Raw genomic sequence first — 19027 nt, 5'->3', positions numbered from 1 at the left:
TGGGAGTTCAATCAGGTTGAGTACAGTTCTGTGCTGCACAGAGCAGCTTTCAGTGCAGGAGGCAGGCCATTAAATGCTTTCTGAACTCCATTAGTTACCCCTGCTGAGAGTGAAAAGTTCTCATAAGTGCATAAAATTTAAATTGCCTATGAGGTAAGGAACAAGATGGTATTTTGCTGCCAAATATTATTTTCCGTTCAAATGGTCTACGATCACACATATAATGCAGAATCATAGAGTACAGACCTGAAGGAATGAAGCGTTGACTAGGAATACTGTGCCCCAAATCAAATGACATCTCATCATCTGGAAAGACCCCCAGAGTTTGCTTCAGGTGAACTTCCCCTCCGCCTGGCACCTCCAGCCAGGTACATGTGCTCAGATGGAGCCCAGCACCTCCACTCCAGTCTAGACTAGGGACTCAGCGCCAGAGACGCTTGGCCTCAGTGACTGAAGGAGGCATGGCACGTGACCCAGTCAGAGCACCGAGGTGAGGTGCAACCCAGCGTGGACAGGAATATTAAGAGGGAGACATGCGCTCTTTTTCACCCCTCTACTCTCCCTGAACCTGGAAGAAAATGGGTTTGGGATTGCAGCTTGCCATTTTCCATCACAGGAACCTGGGAGGGTAAAGCCACACGAAGGACAGTAAAGCTGAGAGCTGGCAAGACATTGTGGCCTTATCACACTTTTTGGAGGCCCAGGATCCAGCTGTGTGTCTGAATTTTCAGGTTACGTTAGCCAATAGATCCCATTTTTCTTAGATTTAAGTTTTCTTTCACTTGTAATCAATAGTCCTAACTGATAATTAAAATGGAGAGCCATACATTTCAGTCTTGAAGAGACTTATCTCATTCTACAGGCAGAGACGGACACTGAGATCCAGGGAAGCAGCTTTCCCAGGTCCTCTGCTAGCTGGTAGTGTAGCCAGGACTAACACCCAGGTCTCCTGCTTTCTCATGTGACGTTTTCACTGCACCATGGAGAAAATTAAAAAATAATTATGAAACACATTGGACTGGTTTAAAACTTTTAATTAAAACTCTGCACTAATTAAAAGCTTATTGGGTATTATACTCAAAAATTCATAATTAATATTTTAAATCATTCTTTACATTGTTACCTAGAATATAAGCAACTTAAAAATACATTAACAAATTAAATTTTTCAGAAATGTGCTTGTGGTCTGCTGTAGCAGCAATAGAAATAGCCCAACAAAATAGCTTAAAATGTTTTATTAAGTATATATAATATTACAGGGTAATATTTACAAAGTTATTTTTTTTTAAATAAAAAAGTACCTTGGCAAAGATTGCAGATATTCAAAGCTTCAAACAGTGATAAATTGATTTAATACATATATAAAAAAAAAAAACCTTTAACGGTAACACAGCTGTAAAACAACTTTGGTCTTCAAATCACTGCAAAAAAATGGCTACTGACAAATAGCACACCTTTAATTGCTATGCAAAAAAGCTCCCAAGAGAGGATCTTGCACATAGCAACACTGGAGTTCTCTTCATTTAGAATGGTTAATAGATATTTATAAGATGTGGGATCTAATTCTCAACAATGGCTTTTTGTAAATAACGCTCCATTTAATAAAAACAAAATGTTTTCTTCTCTCACCAGCCATGATAACAACACTTTTAAGACTTAAGATGTTGTCTTACAGAGGAGCTTAGTACAAATGCTTTCTTTTTTTCCAAAAAGAGAAATTTATGAGAAAGCTGGTCTTCCACGATCATAATTAAGAACTGTCAAAGCTAAAGGCAGAAAAACTTCCTGGTCACTCACTGCTCATCTCTTCAAAGTTACCTGGATTATCCCTATTAGTCACTGAAAATGACCTAACAAAGGACCCCAGCAGGTGATGGCAGTTAGTAATTTTAAAATATGACACAAGTAAAACCGTTTATAAAAAAATCCCTCAACCAAATAAAATACAATAAAAGATAAACAGTTGCCCGACAATCATTTCTCCAGTTTCCAACAACAGGTAAATTAAGGAGTATGTGTTTCCATACATACACCACAGATCCCCCTTTTTGAATATCCATTTTAAGACAAGAGAAACCTAGAAGGTTGATTACAGCTTAATTTTTATTACTGAGATGGAGGAGTAAACTTATCGTGTTTTGAGCTTTGTTAGTGCAAATAACAATTTGGTGGTCACTTACTAAATTGACTATAGCATCCTGAAAAAAAGAAATATTTCCAATTATGGGATAGCCCTGTTATTTTAATTCTGACATTCTTAGGGATTTAAACAGAATGGACCTGGAGTTTCCAGGAGAAAAATAATCACCTTTGAAGGTTTTTAGAGCATGTGAAATTTGTCAAAAAAAAAAAAAAAAAAAGAAAGAAAGAAAACTCTTAAGCTCACCCTATTAAAAAGTGATAAATCTAAATACAGCCAACTCTCAATCATTTAACTTATGTACCTAGCTTCTGATGTATGCAAAACACTGCAGGAAGAGAGCGGAAGAAAGAAAAGCTCTAGCTATAGAAGGAATTTTAAAATCAAGGGAGAAGAGCAAGACCAAAAAACTAATAGAACTAAGCAGAGATGCATAAAGTACTATAGGAATGGTAAGTTAAGAGATAAAAGAGCAGCTACACAGATGAAGAGGAACTGCAAAGGAGAATGTTTTGAAGGAGAAGACAAATAGAATTTGGCAAAAGTAGCTGGAAAGGTTGTTGCAGAAAAGAACAAATGGTGTCACTGTGAGAACAGACAACAAATAAAACTGAATGGAAGAGTCAACAGCAGAAACTGGGATCAGGGAGTAAAAAGCGTATTATGGGACAAAACAGATACATGATGTGCAAAACACTGTCTGCAATTTAAATGTGATGTGATGGAATTTGGGAGCCACTACAAATCTGATTTAAAGAGAAGGAACTGGCCCAATGGTGCCCAAGCAGGAGGACTCCTGCTGCTGTGGTCCCTTATCCAGAGAAGCTGACAATTAGTGAGAGCAAGAGTTGGTTTCATCTGGCATTTCCCCCACTACCTCTGGTGGCATTGTCTAGGGCAGTGAATGCCTCAAAAGGCAGGCAGCATTAAAGAGAACACGATGGATGGATGAGATCCAAGAGTGAACCCCAAATAAATGAGAGTTTACTACATATTAAAAGGTAAAACTTTAGTTTATAAAAAATTTTACTATAAATATTTTCATACCTTTCCTAATAGGAGCTTGGATCTTTTTCAAGTCCATCTGCTTTTCCCTCCTTTCATCAAAACTGATTTTTAAAGTAACAAACTAGGTTAGCAAAATGTAAATATTTTCAGAAGGAAAAAGTGCTGCAGGAGCCATCAGATTTGTATAAAGGAATACAGCTCCCTCTGTATATGTTATTATTTCGGACAGCTACACAATCAAGGAAGAATATACATGTATGTATATATATACACACATATATATAGATACACGTGTATATAGATATACGTATATATTTGTGTATACATATTTTTTTTTCAAGAAGAGCTGTCTTGCTAGCATGTTCAGTTTTCTGAGAGGCCTCAGCAGGTCATAGATTTAGGTTTGCCATGGGCAAACTACTTGGTCCCAACATGAAATATGACAATTAATTTGGCATAAAAGAGGCACACGGGAACATCTGATGGACTAAGAAATAACTATTATTAATGCAACTACAAATATGAATATCTTATTACACAAACAGGAAGAATTACGTATTTTTACAGGGTATTGGTGAGCAGTCAAAAAGCGTGGCGAATTACCTAGAAGTTTTAAAAGTTTTAAGTGATCAAATATTTGCATCAAATATAATTCCACCCAATAAAGAACTTTGTATTTAAATGTTTTTACTAAAAGCACAAAATTAACCTTTGCTCTACTGTAGGTACTCCACCTTTGTCCATACAGAAGATGCATGTGCCTATCTCATACGTTTGCACATACAAACACACATCCACAAACAGGTAAAAAACGAGTGCTAAAAGTCTAAAAGTACTCCAGGCGATCACAACTGTCAGAACGTTAATTTTCTTCTAACCAGGATAGGAAATGTGGGTTTTGTTTACTTTTCAATCATAGGGGAAGGGGAGTACGAGGCAGGACTACAGGAGGAAGGTGATGAATGTTTATCATGCAACATAGATACAACAGTAATAAACCCCGATTCAAGGGCTGGCCTGTTGGCCTGATGGTGACACACATTTTGTTGCCATGCAGGAGACTCATAGTTCAAATTTCAATCTTGCTTTTTCATGCCCCAGATCAGAAAAGAAGTGAAGAAACACTGTAGATTTTTGCCTTCAAATCAGAGGAAGGGAATACATATGTTACAACCATAGCTATTTTTGCTGAAAAGTGTGAACACAGTGCTCTGAGAACAAGTCTGGCTCCTTCCTGCAACTGGTGCTACCGTGTCACTAGACCATGTTCAAAGAGGAGAAAAGGTGCTACATCTTGTACAGCAGAAGCAAGTAACAGGAGGACAAGACAGGGTTTCAAGGGGTTGTGTGAATAAAAGGAAAACATATCCATCAATAAAAGTACCCTAAATCTGGGAAGGACCTGTTACACTGTTTGTTGAAGGGGGAATGTGGGAATGGCAACCCCCAAGAATGAGGACCACTATCTCCATCAATATCACATCATACAGAGATCATACAAGATGCTCCCAACCAAATTCCTGCCTGAAGTGGCAGACACATCTCAGCTAATGCCATACTGCCATAACTGCCCAAAGCTGCTGTGAACCTGGGTTGGCAAAGGTTTGATGGAAGCCACTGGTTTTCATAGATATCTCTGGGTAATCACCAGGGCAGTGCTAAGTAGTTATCACCCTGAACCAATTTAAACTGGTTACCTAGAGGCCAGAGGCCCTAGGACCTGAAAGGCATCATTCTTGGAAATTGTCCATTCTACTATTGCCCCTAATTGATTAAAAATAACAACAAAAAACTGGATCTCAATTGGGCAAACAACATAGATCATAATTATTTTATTAACTAAATTACAGCTGCTTTGAATAAAAACTTAACTAACAATCACGTAAGGGTCTCATAGGTGACAACCAGTTACTTTTCTTGTTTCTTCTCCCCAACAGTGAATCATCAAGGCCATGGTGCTTAAACACAAGTGTATTCCTTTCACGTCTTACTACTCTCCAAATCGGAGTCCATCACTTCACTTCAGTTATTCTGGAAAATTGAAAAATGAACACATAATCACTATTTGTGTCTATTTTCTATCCATTAAAAAGTTGACGCATTAAAAAAAGTTTCAGATATATAGTATCTGAAAATTAAGAAAACAGATCTGCAAAGGTCAGAGACAGAAACCAGGCAAATCATTAGCCTTTTTAATTTCAGTAAGAAAAAGGCCAATGCCAAATTAAAGTAAAAAATCAACAGAGTCTGATAATCTCTGTTTGCTGGGTTGGCTGAGGAAAAGCCAAGAGATGTTGATTTTTCAAAGCAAAAGACGTTGATCCTAGAATAATATTCTATAATATTCACTTTGGATCTCCACCATTCATTTAATGTAAGTAAAATAAACATCTGATCAGCTGTAGGTGAAAGAGAAAAATGGTACTGACTCTGATCCCTAGGAAGCACCCTGAACCTCATTCATTGACAAGGCAGACATACTGTGAGCAATAAGCAGTTGTCAGTGGGAAGTACCCACCAGACAGACATTTTAAAAACAAATTCTGATCAGCTGAATATTAGCAAAATTAAGAGAATCTTGAAGATCATCGTAGATTTCATCACAAATATTCAAGGCAAAACTGTTTTACAATATTTCCTGATGCAGTAGTTTAAAAAAGTCACATCTTAAGAGAAATTAACAAAGGAAGAGGCACTCAAGATTCTTAGGTTGCTTTCCTGAAAATGGAGAAAAGTTTAGTTTCTTCATACAACTACAGAACAATGACACCACCAAAGAAAAGGAAAGGACATAGAAATTAAAAAAAAAATAGGACGTCAGAATGTAAACATGAACAAACCATGCCACAATTCCTGGAACAAACCATGCCATGCCACAGTTACTGGAACAAACCATGGCCACAATTCCTGGTACCAGTTCTTTTACGTTTTGTTATGTCTTTTAATTTATTCCTGTGAACTATAGTCTTTTTTAGAAGGGTAATGGCTTATATAACAAAACATACTTTTAAAGGCTGTGACACAAACATACAAAAGTAGGATCATTCTGTGACTCCATGTTGAATACACGTTGTTTTAAACTTTGTTCACCAATGCATGATTGGAATGTTTTTAATCTTATGCAAATATAGCTTCCTGAGTTAAATGCTGCACTTTGCTACAGAAGTGGGCAGGTAAGGTCACAGACTTTAAAACAGGAAAATATGAAGCAAACTATTTACATGACCGAGGAGTGATAATAAATATCAAAGGTAAGAAGATATTTTTGATAAGATAAAAACATAAACATAGTTACTAAATGCCAACAAAACTGAGGAATCATAATATGTTAAGGTAAAACCAAAATAAATGCTTGTAGCACTCAATATCTCAAACCTATGTATCTTTAAGAACAAATATATGTCTTTGAAATATTCTATAAAGATTAGAAGTTATTAGCCCAGAGTTCTTTTAAAAAAAAAAATAGAAGCAAAAGCTGAGGACGAAACATCTCTCTCTCTCTCAACCTCTATCTTTAATCATCTCCCAGAAGGTTAGAACCAAGCTCCTGATTGGAAAAGCAGAGATGTTAAGTCCCCATGGGTTAAATGCAACAAAATCACCAACACAAGCATAAAAGAAACGCTGTCAAAATTATAAAGATTAGTGCCAGATTATTTATGTGCCTTATAAAAGGCATTTTAAAGTTACAGTCACCAGACACTGAATCTGAAAAACGTTTTACAAAAAGTGGTAATTTCTCTTTGCTGGGAGCCATATGACTGGAGTCTGATTCGTGACACTCTACAGTTTTTACAGTAGTAGTTTTGCAATTTTTAGCAAAGTAGATTTAAGTTGTATACATCAAGAAATGTGAACCTTTATCATCTGACAGTGTCCCTTTTACTAAAACAGAGCCACATTTTCAAGAAGCTTTTTTGTTTTCCAATGTCCATGTTTTAATTGATCTATAATTATTAAGTGCATTTTATACTTACCATCATTCATCATTCCTTTTGATTCTTTGAATGCTAGGATTAGTAACAAGCCAAGCAGGCAGTTAGTGAGGTTCCACAATTGGAAATCATTTCTAAATAAATAAATATGCAATGATATGCTAACTAGTCTACAACTCTACAGCCAAATTAATTGTAAAGCTATCATTTTATTATGTAGCCTTTCTGTGGATCATACCCACAGCATTTACAAAGGAAACAGACTTAGTTGGGAAATCAGATCTAGGTTTACAAAGAAAGAAAATGAGATGTTTTGGTCTCACTCTGTGGCAATAGCCTGTATCTTTCTAAAATGTGTACATCAGAAATTGGAAGTAATTGGGATCCTTCTCTACTAGGGGGTGCCATGCTTCGTCTCAGCCAGTACCAAAAGGCAATGATCCCCTTGCCCAAATATCACTTGGTTAAGGTAAGCAGGTACTTAGACACAGAATAGTGCATTTTTCCCAGCCGTGAGTATATTATAAAAGTAATATTCATAATTTTTTATTTTTTTTGAGACGGAGTCTCACTCTGTCACCAGGCTGGAGTGCAGTGGCATGATCTCAACTCACTGCAACCTCCGCCTTCGAGGTTCAAGCAATTCTCCTGCCTCAGCCTCTTGAGTAGCTGAGACTGCAGGTACACACCACCATGCCCAGCTAATTTTTGTATTTTCAGTAGAGACAGGGTTTCAACATGTTGGCCAGGATGGTCTTGATCTCTTGACCTCGTGATCCGCCCGCCTCGGCCTCCCAAGGTGCTGGGATTACAGGCGTGAGCCACCGCGCCCAGCCCATAATTCTTGATGAATAATCAAGAGTAGAGATGCCAAGGAAAGAGAAAAAGAGGAGAAAAACCTAGATTCTTCCCAAGGCATAGACGGGGCATTCTAACTGTTTTGTGGGCCAGTTCAAATTATGATCTGGTAAGGGATTAAGAGTGAAATAACCACATACCATTAAGGGGTTCCTCTACGGCTTTCTGAAAAATATTTAAAATATATTTACATAATGTCATATTATTTTATAGTAAAACTTATATATGCTAATATTTAAATTATGTAGTAAGCAGTAAATCCTACAGTCAAAAAAAAAAAAAACAATGAAATAAGGCTGTAAATGTTAAAGCAAAGCTTGCCAAGTCTGGTTAATAGTTTAATAATAACTGTATTATTCTCTTAATATTATTTTTCTAAACAGAATATCCCACTTCACCACTCTCAGCTCAAGAAATTCTAGCTTCTAAAAATATGAAAGTACAAGCATAAATGGCAACAACAGAATAAATAATACAGTGAAGAGGTGGAAGCAAAACAGAATCATCTTTAAGTATCGCAAATTGAACTCAGTAACCAGGAAAGAAAACATGTTAGGATTTACAGGTCCAGTTAAGTTGCTGGCCTCTTGTGACCAACATAGCTATGGCACCAATCTTTCTAGAATATACCCCTGTGGTAGACACACATACCTGCCCCGCCTGCCCTTTAGGCACACTGAGGCTTATCAGACTTAGAAGCATATGTGACCTCTACCTCCGGCCACAGACAGAAGACTCCCTTTGGCATTCCAGATAAATCTATCATCACTCCATTACAGGAAGCTAAGTACAATATAATCCTTTCCAGAGTTTATCTCCACAAAATAGCTCTTGGGCCTGTCACTGTGATAAGTCTATGTTTATAAACATGCTTTTCTCTTCATTTATGCCCCCCTAAAATTACTCCTTTCTTGGAATTTTCTCAGATGGCTTAATAAAGCATCTAAGGTACAATGAAACCTTAAGCACAGTTTTAAGGAAAAAAATGTTTATAAAACATTTGTATGGCAGAGGGTCGAATCATAACTCCGAATAGAAGTTTTCAGCAATATTTACATTTATTTTATAGATAATTTTTAATGATGTCAATTTAGTATAGATTTCTCCTCATTTTTAAGCCTGAAATTGTCATTCAGTGTATGCACATCCAATGAATCCAACAGGTCGAGGTGATATATTGGAATCAGCTTCCTTCTGATTGCAGAGATAATATAGCCATTATTCCTACTTTCCAGTTCTGGGTGTGAGAAGTCAGTACAATCTTAATAAATCATTTATTCCATCCCATTAATATTAAAATGACCAAACACAGGTTTTAAAATAGAACTGGACCCATTCATGCAAAGGTCATGCAATGACTTCAACATTCTCTTAATTTGACGTGACACTAAACAGATAGCAAAATATCTCAATCACCAATTTCCTCAGTCTAATCCCTCAAATGATCATTCACAATTCACTTAATAAGCTTTAACTTACCCTAGGAGGTTGTATAGTCTTCTGATTGGAAGCTGATATAAATAACAAATAAGAATATAAATTTAATAAATGAAATAAACTAAGGCATTTGGTAATGTTTAATTTTAAGATAAAATCTTCAGGGCTAAAACTAAAGGTGCCAGAGATGTTAATGAAAGAGTTCCAGCTCTGACAGTCTATTCAAACATGCTGAATATTCTTGATTATATATACTGATTTGAAAAATGAAGCAAATAACCCACCTACATCAAATAGTAAACACATTCTCTCATTTGTTCATGCCATCTTTCCCCCAAATCAGCCACTTGTTACACTGGCTGGTGGGAAAATGCTGTCACCAACATACCCCACCATGGGCGCTCCATCCTCCCTCCTCTATCTACACAGGGTGTAGACAGAATGTGCCAGAATTTGTCCCCACTACTCCATCTCCCTTAGCTCACTGCTCCTGTTTCTTACAGCTCAGTCTCTTTCTCCACACCACTCCCTGGGTCTTTCCAGCTTCAAAGCTCCAAAGAGCTAACAAACTAAAGAAAATACTCAGATCGCTCTGAGTATTCCTCTATGTATTTCTTCTTAGCTTTCTGACTTGCCTTTTTCATTGCTTCCAAATGGATTCATTAATGAAGCTGAAGGAATACAGGACATGAGCAAAGTGATGAAAGGGAAAAGAATACCCTAGTTGGGTAGGGAAGGAGAACGCTTCCTTATAAAAAAACAAATGAGAAGGCCGGTGGTGGTGGCTCACACCTGTAATCCCAGCACTTTGGGAGGCAATCAATAGATTGCTTGAGCTCAGGCATTCAAGACCAGCCTGGGCAACATGATGAAACCCTGTCTCTACCAAAAATACAAAAATTAGCTGGCGTGGTGGTGCATGCCTGTGGTGCATGCCTGTGATGCATGTAGTCCCAGCTAGGTGGGAGGCTGAGGTGGGAGGATCTCCCTTGGCCTGGGAGGCAGAGGCTGCAGTGAGCTGGGGTCGTGCCACTGCACTCCAGCCTGGGCGACAGAGTGAGACTCCGTCTCAAAAAATAAAAAAAACCTGGGCCGGGCGCAGTGGCTCACGCTTGTAATCCCAGCACTTTGGGAGGCCGAGGCGGGTGGATCACGAGGTCAGGAGATCGAGACCACGGTGAAACCCCGTCTCTACTAAAAATACCAAAAAATTAGCCGGGCGTGGTGGCGGGCGCCTGTAGTCCCAGCTACTCGGAGAGGCTGAGGCAGGAGAATGGCGTGAACCCGGGGAGACTGCGCCACTGCACTCCAGCCTGGGCGACAGAGTGAGACTCCGTCTCATAAAAATAAAATAAAAAAAATAAAATAAAATTTAAAAAACCAAATAAATACAGAATAAGAATTCTACAGACGGAAAAGCATTGAACAGAAACATGTCATGAACCACTCAACAGGAGGGGGATCCTACTGAACAGAGAGGTCCATTCGGCTGGGACCTGGGCTGGACGACAGCACTGGATTTTCTCATCAGCAGATGGAGGCACGCCTCCAGGACTGCTCTGTGCTCCTTACTATTTATTTACCACCACTGCACACTCGCACTCTGTCAAGCTTCCGAAGCTGGCAGGGAAAAGGGTGGGTCCTGACCCAAGGAAAGCCAATCTGTGAGCCAGCCAAAAGCTGGTGAGTCTTTCTCAAACAGGAAAAATGGCAACAGACTGGACTGACAAGTTTCTCCCTGCCACTGGACTCTAAGGAGAAACAGAAAAAAGACCAGAAAGTTGGTGATGGGAAGGGAAAGTGAAAAAGAAACAGAAAGGAGACAAGGACGAGCTCAAAGCTGTAGGTAAGAAAAGCTGTCTGTGAGAAGGCATGAATAGGATAAAAAACAGGGGCATAAAGAAGAGGGTGAGCTAGCTGGCTAATAGGCAAAGAATCAAAGACAGAGGAACTCAGGAAGTATAACTGACAGGGGCATCACCTTACTCTTGCTGCTGAGAGGGCAACACGATGCTTCAGTTCTTTGATATGGAACGGATCCTTCCAATTCCTAGACTACATACTGTCCCACCCCTGTGAGGCCCAGTTATGTATCTGAGCTCATAGGAGTCCAGTTTCTGTTATTGCCATGGGCGGCTTTAAATAGGCCTCCCTCACTGTGGAGGAACCTGGCGGAGTGATTTCGTCCTTGTATCCAAACAAGAAGCCAACCTCTTTTTAAAGTAGAACAGGGTAAAATGGGTTGGGATGCACTACATTTAGCAGCCTCCCCAATAAACCAAGCAGAAATACAGAGCTTTATTTGGGAACATCAAGATAGTTACATGTATATACGACTGACTTCAATGAAACCATGCCTTATATCTATGTTCTACAAAGAAAAAGAGAACTAAACAGCTATCTAAATTTCTGATGGTAATATGAAAGGTCAGAGATAAGGTTTTAGAATTACATTTTTGAGCTCATAAATTTATTTATCAGAATAAACACTGCCAGGTGTAGTGGCACATGCCTGTAGTCCCAGCTACTTGGGAGGCTGAGGTGGGAGCATTGCTTGAGCCCAGGAGCTCGAGGCCAGCCTGGTCAACATAATAAGACCCTGTCTCTAAAAACAAAACAAAACAAAATAGAATATTGCTAACTGCCAAGTAACTCCTTTTCTTCCCTAATAATGTATAAATAATAGTTTCTAGTTCTAAATCTCATATCCAAGGGATGTCACATTTGGCTGGCCCATTCTGAAAAAAGAGATTTATGAAGAATGGTACTTCAAAGGGACATCAGTCAGTTGTGATCCCTCTAAATATTATAAAACCAAACAGTGTACAAGTTAATTTCACCTGAGTTAATTCTCTCCAATATGGATATAACCCATGTGACAAAAGAATTATTACGATTTCTGCTGCTACCATGAGCCTAAGACATTGACAGCCATATATATATTTTTTTTAACCACAAGCCTTAAGCATTGCCTATGAGCTTACTTGCAATGCTTCTTGATTTGTTCTTCTCTCCCTGAAACATCTGACTCCATGCCATAAATATATTTCCAGGGTTTAAATTTTTCAGAAACATTTTTTCTATTGATACCAAATTTACCTCTCCTTAAATTGAACAAGAAAATATCTGAATTTATACCTATACATAGATATAAATTCTATGTATATATTCTGCATCTGCATCATTCTAAAATATCTGGGATGTTCTGGTAAATATGGTTCTTACTGCTACCAGATTGATTTGTATCAAAACACTATATGCCCTTATATTGAACTAACTGGTAATGGCTTCAAAAATGAGAAAGTATCGACCCTTATAATTATATAAACGTTCTCTACAAACAACAAGCCCAACTTTAGTGAGTTTGGTTAGTTTCTTGTAATCTTTTCTATGCTTTCACATTAAGTTATTGTGCCCAGTCCTTTGTCTCATCTTATAAAATTAAAATGCTTCCAATAAAAGAAAAAAAAATACAACACAGTTTAAAAAGTTAAAAAATAGAAAGTCACTTTCACAGAAAGTTGTAGAAAGTGAAAGTGAAAGGCCTACTCTTTAAAATAGCAAATTAAGGCTACAAATTTAAAGTTGGAAATAATAAAAATTATAAAAGTTAAAAATCTCATGGTGACATTAACTTCTTCTTGAAGGGAAATCTTGGATTTTTAACTATCTGAGGATTTTATTGCATTTAAATCAAAACACAATCATTAGGCTTTTCTGAAACAGAACACGTGCAATGAGTAAAAATCATTTGGGAGACACTTAAAATTTTAACTTCCTAATATAAACGCTCAAATTTGCAACCTTAATGTTACACAGATTCAGATTTACACAGTCAGATTATATAAGCAAACCAAATTAATGTTCCTCCTAGTCTACTACGTTATCTAAAGAGCAACTTTCCTGTACCTTGTCTCTTCTTGCCTTTCAACTGACCGTAGGTGTCCCTCTGAACCCTGGCATCAGACATGTTGATTTAAAAAGTTAATTTAGGATACTATCAATAAAATTAGGACAATATCAATAAAATTGCACTAAATGTTAAACATATAGCATAAATTTTAGCATATAGTATACTTATATGCTAACCTATGACAAAGAAAAAATAATTTGGGGTACTTGTCAGGATTTAAGTCATTTTAATTTTAATGTCAGAACAGTGACAGGTACAGTACAGTGGTTTCACAGGCTTGGAGGAATGTAAGTGACAGAGAAGGCAGGACAGTGAGGTTAAGGAGGTGGCAGATAGACAATGCTTAGTTCCACTTGAGGCATTGTCACCAGACCTGCTGGCAACTGTACTGAAGATCATTCTATGCTAGATATGGAAGGCATGGGGTGGCATGGGAGTAAAAGGGAGGACAACCCAGATAGTGAGGAAAAAATAAGAGCGTGCTGCCCATCAGCCAAAATTATCTAATACTACTTCACCAGAGTTGTATGGATACTGCAAATCACACACTATTCTCAGGCATTTGTGGGGAGCAACAAAACCAGGAGTGTCATCTTCCAGAACCAGACACATGGTGATTGGAAGATGTAACAAAAATAGAATATGCACCAACATTCAAGATGTTCACTGTAGCTACCACATGAATTCCATTCTGCTTTAGATGTCTCCATTGTATTTTATGGCATTATGTGGTATAAGATTAGAAAATTTCATTGAGCAACAACTAAGACTTATGAACTCATATGCTAAGGACAGGTAGATTTTGGTTAAGCATTTAAATTATTTATCTAATAAGCATTAATTAAAGAAAGACACAGCATATACGACAGAATTGAATTCAATTAACAATCACCAAGAACCAAAGTTCAGAAATTAAGGTAAAAGTTTTTTGAAACTATTATGTGAGTCATATGAGAAATTATTTGACTATAACAATTCAAGTTTTGTATTAAGTTTTAGAAACACATACAGCAAAGTTTACCTAAAGCAAAGCAGAAACACTATATTTTTACTCCATTAATTTATAACTTTTGATTATTTTGATAGGTGGTTAAGAGTATGTTTTATTTCATAAAAAATATAGATTTTTTTAAAAAACGGAAACTAATATAAATTACATTATTGGGAACATCTTGAGCTTAGGTAAGATAACATTAGTTTCAGGCACAATTGAAAATATCTCCCTGTGTGCATATATCCCAATAAAAAATAAGAATTTATGCAGAAATGTTACTTGAAAATTGGCAGATTAAATATACAAGTTAGAAACAATGAAGTAAATTCTATACTTATTAATAATTGATTTTAAAAGGAGTAAAAGCCTAAATTTTGAAACTCAATATTTTCATTATATTGGTTTTAACTAGAACTGTTTTAAAGTCATGCATTAGAGGTAACTGCTCTTTAAATGAACAAAATTGATAGATTGTGAATTTTAATTCCTGTCTAGGGGTGTCTACATCTGCAAGAAAAAGAGCAAGTGACAAACAAACAGGTCTCTGCAGGAGACCTCTATCACAGAAACACTGGAACAATTAAAAATCCTATTCTATTACTTAAAATGGATCCTCAAAGATCTCTCCCCTTTTACTTAGCATAAAAAGATACACATTCTAATAGATAAAGCCATTTTCTTTTAAACTACTTTGAAAACCAAACTTTTCATTAATCCTATACGTCTTCTACCCTCTTTAATTACCCTCAAATCATTCCAATTGTATTTTCTGACTTTTGGTCCTAAACTGGAAGAACCAACTAAAAATCCTATGTCTTCTACCCTCTTTAATTATCCTCAAATCACTCCAATTGTATTTTCTCATTTTTGGTCCTAAACTGGAAGAACAAACTAAAAAGCATTTTCTAAGTGATATATCTGAAATTATTGGCATAGGTTAATGAAAATAAGATTGACTTACCCACAAATTTCATATAAACTAGTCCAAGTAATTGTGCTAGAGCTAAGATACTCAAACCTGAAATCAGAAGAGGGCCATGCATTGGTATACACGCTGTAAAAACAAATAAAATTCTGTATTAGAAGAGCATATGAAATAACTTATTAAAAAACAGTAATAATCCCAACTTTTAAGAGAGTTATTCTAATGATAAAAAAACAAAAATTATTCATACATGTTTATTAACCAGTAAACTGACTCAAAATTATTATAAGAACAAAGCCCTCCTTTGCATAACACATACCTTATCATATCAAGAAGTGGGAACTGGTGTTTCAAGTCTAAGGCTCCAACCAATTTGAGCCCAGTTATTTTAAAAGCTCTTCCACAAATACAGGCATATCAGTTTGGGTGCTAGAACAATCAGCCACCAAGCCATATACACAGCTAATATCTTTGTAGCAAGGAGGAAAGCACTATTACCACTGGGGTAAATTGGAAGTTTAAAAAGAAAAGCTCAGAATGCTAAATGCTGTCAAGTATATGAATAAACAAAAACTCTTATTTATTGGTGGTGATAATACAAAATGGTGCAGCTGTTTTGATACAGAGAGTTTGGCAGTTTATTACAACATACTCTTTACAGTCCCGTAATTGCACTCCTTGGTATTTGCCCAAATGGAATTGAAAACTTACGTCCACATAAAAATATGTATGTGAATGTACTTTCCAAATAATTTTGCCATGAACCAAAAACTGCACTAAAAAAAAAAAAATCAAGTCTATATATTTTTAAAAAGAGAGAAAGAAAAAGAAAAAGGAAGAAGAGCTCTGTCCAAGAGTAACCCGAATTAGGTCTACAGAAAGATGACTCTTACCCGCAATACAGAGACTCAGTCCAACAACAGCGAGGATATAGGCTATCACCTGAATAACCAATATGGCAATGACGAAGGAGGTTAATCCAATCGCTGGAGGAAGGAAAAGGATGTAACAGAAGCATGTCAAGAGTATTTAAAAGGCAATCACTTCCACTTGCATTTGGTATAATCAGGGATTTCCTAAGACCAAAGACTGACTCTGGAGTTCATTGTTTGATGGTAGATGTTAACTCAGTGATATAACCCTTCCACACAAGTAGTCAGCTCCAAATTCACACATTCAGCAGCCTTTAATTTTCACAGTCAGCTAAGCTGGACTGGAAGTTTTTACCCTAAATCTTAGAACAATGCTGCTTTTACCACACTTGTGCATTTTACAATATGAACGGCTATTATGAATGGCTTCCCCACATGCACACAGAATTGCTCTTGCTGAGGGAACCATTATGCAAATATGTGACTGTAAACATCATGCTCTCTATCTCTAGATCTGTCATTTTATAACAAACTAATACCTTTCCAATGTACAACGAGCCAGAGATAGGCTCTAAGACCAAGTGTTAAATGTGACTCTTTAATAGCAATAAATAAATATGGTAGTGATCTACTTTCAAAATGCAGTGAAAATGATACTGATTATAGTTTGGATATCCATACCATCTTTTAAAACTACAGTATTAAGGTTTGCTACTAATTAAAACAAATACGTGTCTACTATTTGTGATTCATAATTCCATTTTATAGAACCAGTCTTCTTAATGCAGAAGCAGAAGCTTAGCAAAAGAAGAGAAAGACTGTGTTTAACATCCACTTATAACTTCAAAAAACTGAAATTAGAATATGAAAATAATCATTAAGAAATTATATGGCATAATTTAAAATTATGCTGATTGGCATCAAATACATATGAAAATCACTTTTTACAAAAAAGCTAACCTAGTATAACCTTAAAATTAATATGAATGGGAAAATGTCACTAAGAATAGCATGAAAAATCTTTTAATAAACCTACTCTTATTGAGTTGTAAAAAAATTATATGAGTATTTTCACCAAAACTGCTGTTTTGTAAATGAAAAAGGTAGGCAAAATCATACTGTAACAACAAAAACTCACCTGTACTAAACACATAGTAGTGAAGTAATATTAATATCCCTGTAGAAGTCACAATTAAACCAAGGCCAGTAGCATTCTTTAATGAATATTCACCTGTCAATAAATAAAAACATTTAAAATATTTTCCTACATACTTTTTAAATGTACTAATCTAAATTCTGTGCTTGACAACTGTGAAAATTTAAAAAATATACGTTTCCCTGAAAACCTCGCACAAAATTAGTGACTATTTTTTTATTAAGACCAAACTTAAGACATCTAAATCTCAACATTTAAGTTTTAACATGCTGAAACCTTGAATTGGTTCTGCCTCCTTCTTAACTAGCTTACAGAATTCCAGATGAGAAACTGTGTATTCATCTTTTACCGTTCCCTTCATCTGCTGTATTCAGTATGTCCCAAAGTCAAATCAATTGTTCTTTCAAGTTGTCTTCTGAATTCACCTCCTTCTTCCCGCTGTCTTCACTAATTTCAGATACCAATAGAGCTGCCAAGCCCATGTTCCTAAATATTACACCTGTACTGCATTCTTCTCCAGAAACGATGGTGTGCTGTAGTTATTAGGTGGAGTCCCAGCCTTCCTTTGCTTTTCTTTACATGTGCTACACATCCTCATTTCCCACTCACATTCCCATCCTCCAAATGCAACTGCCAATTTCCACAGACTTGGTTCCCACATTCATTCCACTTTCATGTCTTGGCCAATGAAGTTTTCCTCTGTAGTGAGTTGAATGATGGCCCTAAAGTTATTTCTACCTCCTAATCCCTAAAACCTGTGAATATTACCTAATACAGCAAAAAAGTGAATACTGCATTATATGGCAAAAGATATGATGAAGTTAAGGATCTGAAAGGAGGAGCTTACCCTGGATTATATGAGTGGGCTCTAATTCCAATGACAAATGTGCTCATAAGAGAGAGGCTGACGGAGATTTAACAAAACACAGAGGCAAAGACATAGAGGAAGGAGGAGGCAATGTGACCAGAGAGGCAGAGGGTGGAGTTATGCTGCCGCAAACTAAGGAATGATAAACACTGTCATTCTTCAGCAAATTCCAGAAGCTAGAAGAGGCAAGAAATGGATTCTTCCATAGAGCCTTGAGAGGGAGTGTGGCCCTGATGACATCCTGATTTCAGACTTATGGCCTCCAGCGTGGAGAGGGAATTGCTATTGTTTAAGCCACCTGGTTTGTGGTCATCTGTTCCAACAGCCCTAGGAAACTAATGCAGGCCTCCTCACCTTGGAATGCACTCATCTACTTCCTGCGTTCCTGCCTAGGAACTGCACATCTTACCTGGGACGAAAAGAATGGCTCCAACAATGACAATGACAGTGATCATTAGTCCAGCAACAAGTAAAGCAATCGTTTTCTCATCCATACCACCGGATCTATATTTAAGTGCTTAAAAAAAGAAAAACAAAGAATTATATGAACTCAATCACAAGTGAAGCCATTTTAATAACTTACAAGGTACAGAGACAAACTCACAGAAGTACTATAATGTAATAACTTCTGAGGAACAACTCCTTCATATCATCAAGTCACCTCACATCTCCTTCATAAGCAAATGGATAACGTCACGGCAGTATAAATATGGATGGTAAATTTATAGGTGACACCTTATTTTCCTACACTAACAAATGAGGTTCTATACATCAGTCTTTCTCGGTTGATGTATTAGTAATAAATTGAGCTAGATAAGTTTTCTGGGGGGAGGGGGGACACTGCTCTGCATAATATAGAATGTTTAGGAGCATCCTTGGCCCCTACATACTAGATGCTAGTAACTAGATGCCAGTTATGTC

General features: G+C 36.9%; 1 protein-coding gene across 7 annotated transcripts in view; it reads right to left on the bottom strand.

The window, feature by feature from the left end:
* Positions 1–1017: 1017 nt before the first annotated feature.
* The window catches only part of CD47 (CD47 molecule), a 48061-nt gene continuing 30051 nt past the window's right edge, over positions 1018–19027 (bottom strand). The window contains exons 4-12 of one of the 7 annotated variants that reach the window (XR_009213138.1): positions 18516–18623; positions 17221–17313; positions 16104–16196; positions 15247–15339; positions 13288–13334; positions 9421–9452; positions 8082–8106; positions 7126–7158; positions 1018–5179 (exon numbers count right to left, since the gene is read on the bottom strand). Coding sequence is in view for 4 of the 7 variants with exons in the window: in XM_032150237.2 (XP_032006128.1) it covers positions 5175–5179; positions 7126–7158; positions 8082–8106; positions 9421–9452; positions 15247–15339; positions 16104–16196; positions 17221–17313; positions 18516–18623 (482 nt within the window). In the remaining 3 variants the exon portion in view is untranslated. The remainder of the gene's footprint in view (positions 5180–7125; positions 7159–8081; positions 8107–9420; positions 9453–13287; positions 13335–15246; positions 15340–16103; positions 16197–17220; positions 17314–18515; positions 18624–19027) is intronic. The other 6 variants (XR_009213139.1, XM_032150237.2, XR_009213140.1 and 3 more) reach the window with 6 other exon arrangements.

Source organism: Hylobates moloch, unplaced genomic scaffold (genome assembly GCF_009828535.3).
Source record: "Hylobates moloch isolate HMO894 unplaced genomic scaffold, HMol_V3 SCAFFOLD_4, whole genome shotgun sequence".
Classification (NCBI taxonomy): domain Eukaryota; kingdom Metazoa; phylum Chordata; class Mammalia; order Primates; family Hylobatidae; genus Hylobates; species Hylobates moloch.
Note: the sequence above shows the minus strand (reverse complement) of the source record. Positions and strands in the feature narration are given on the sequence as shown.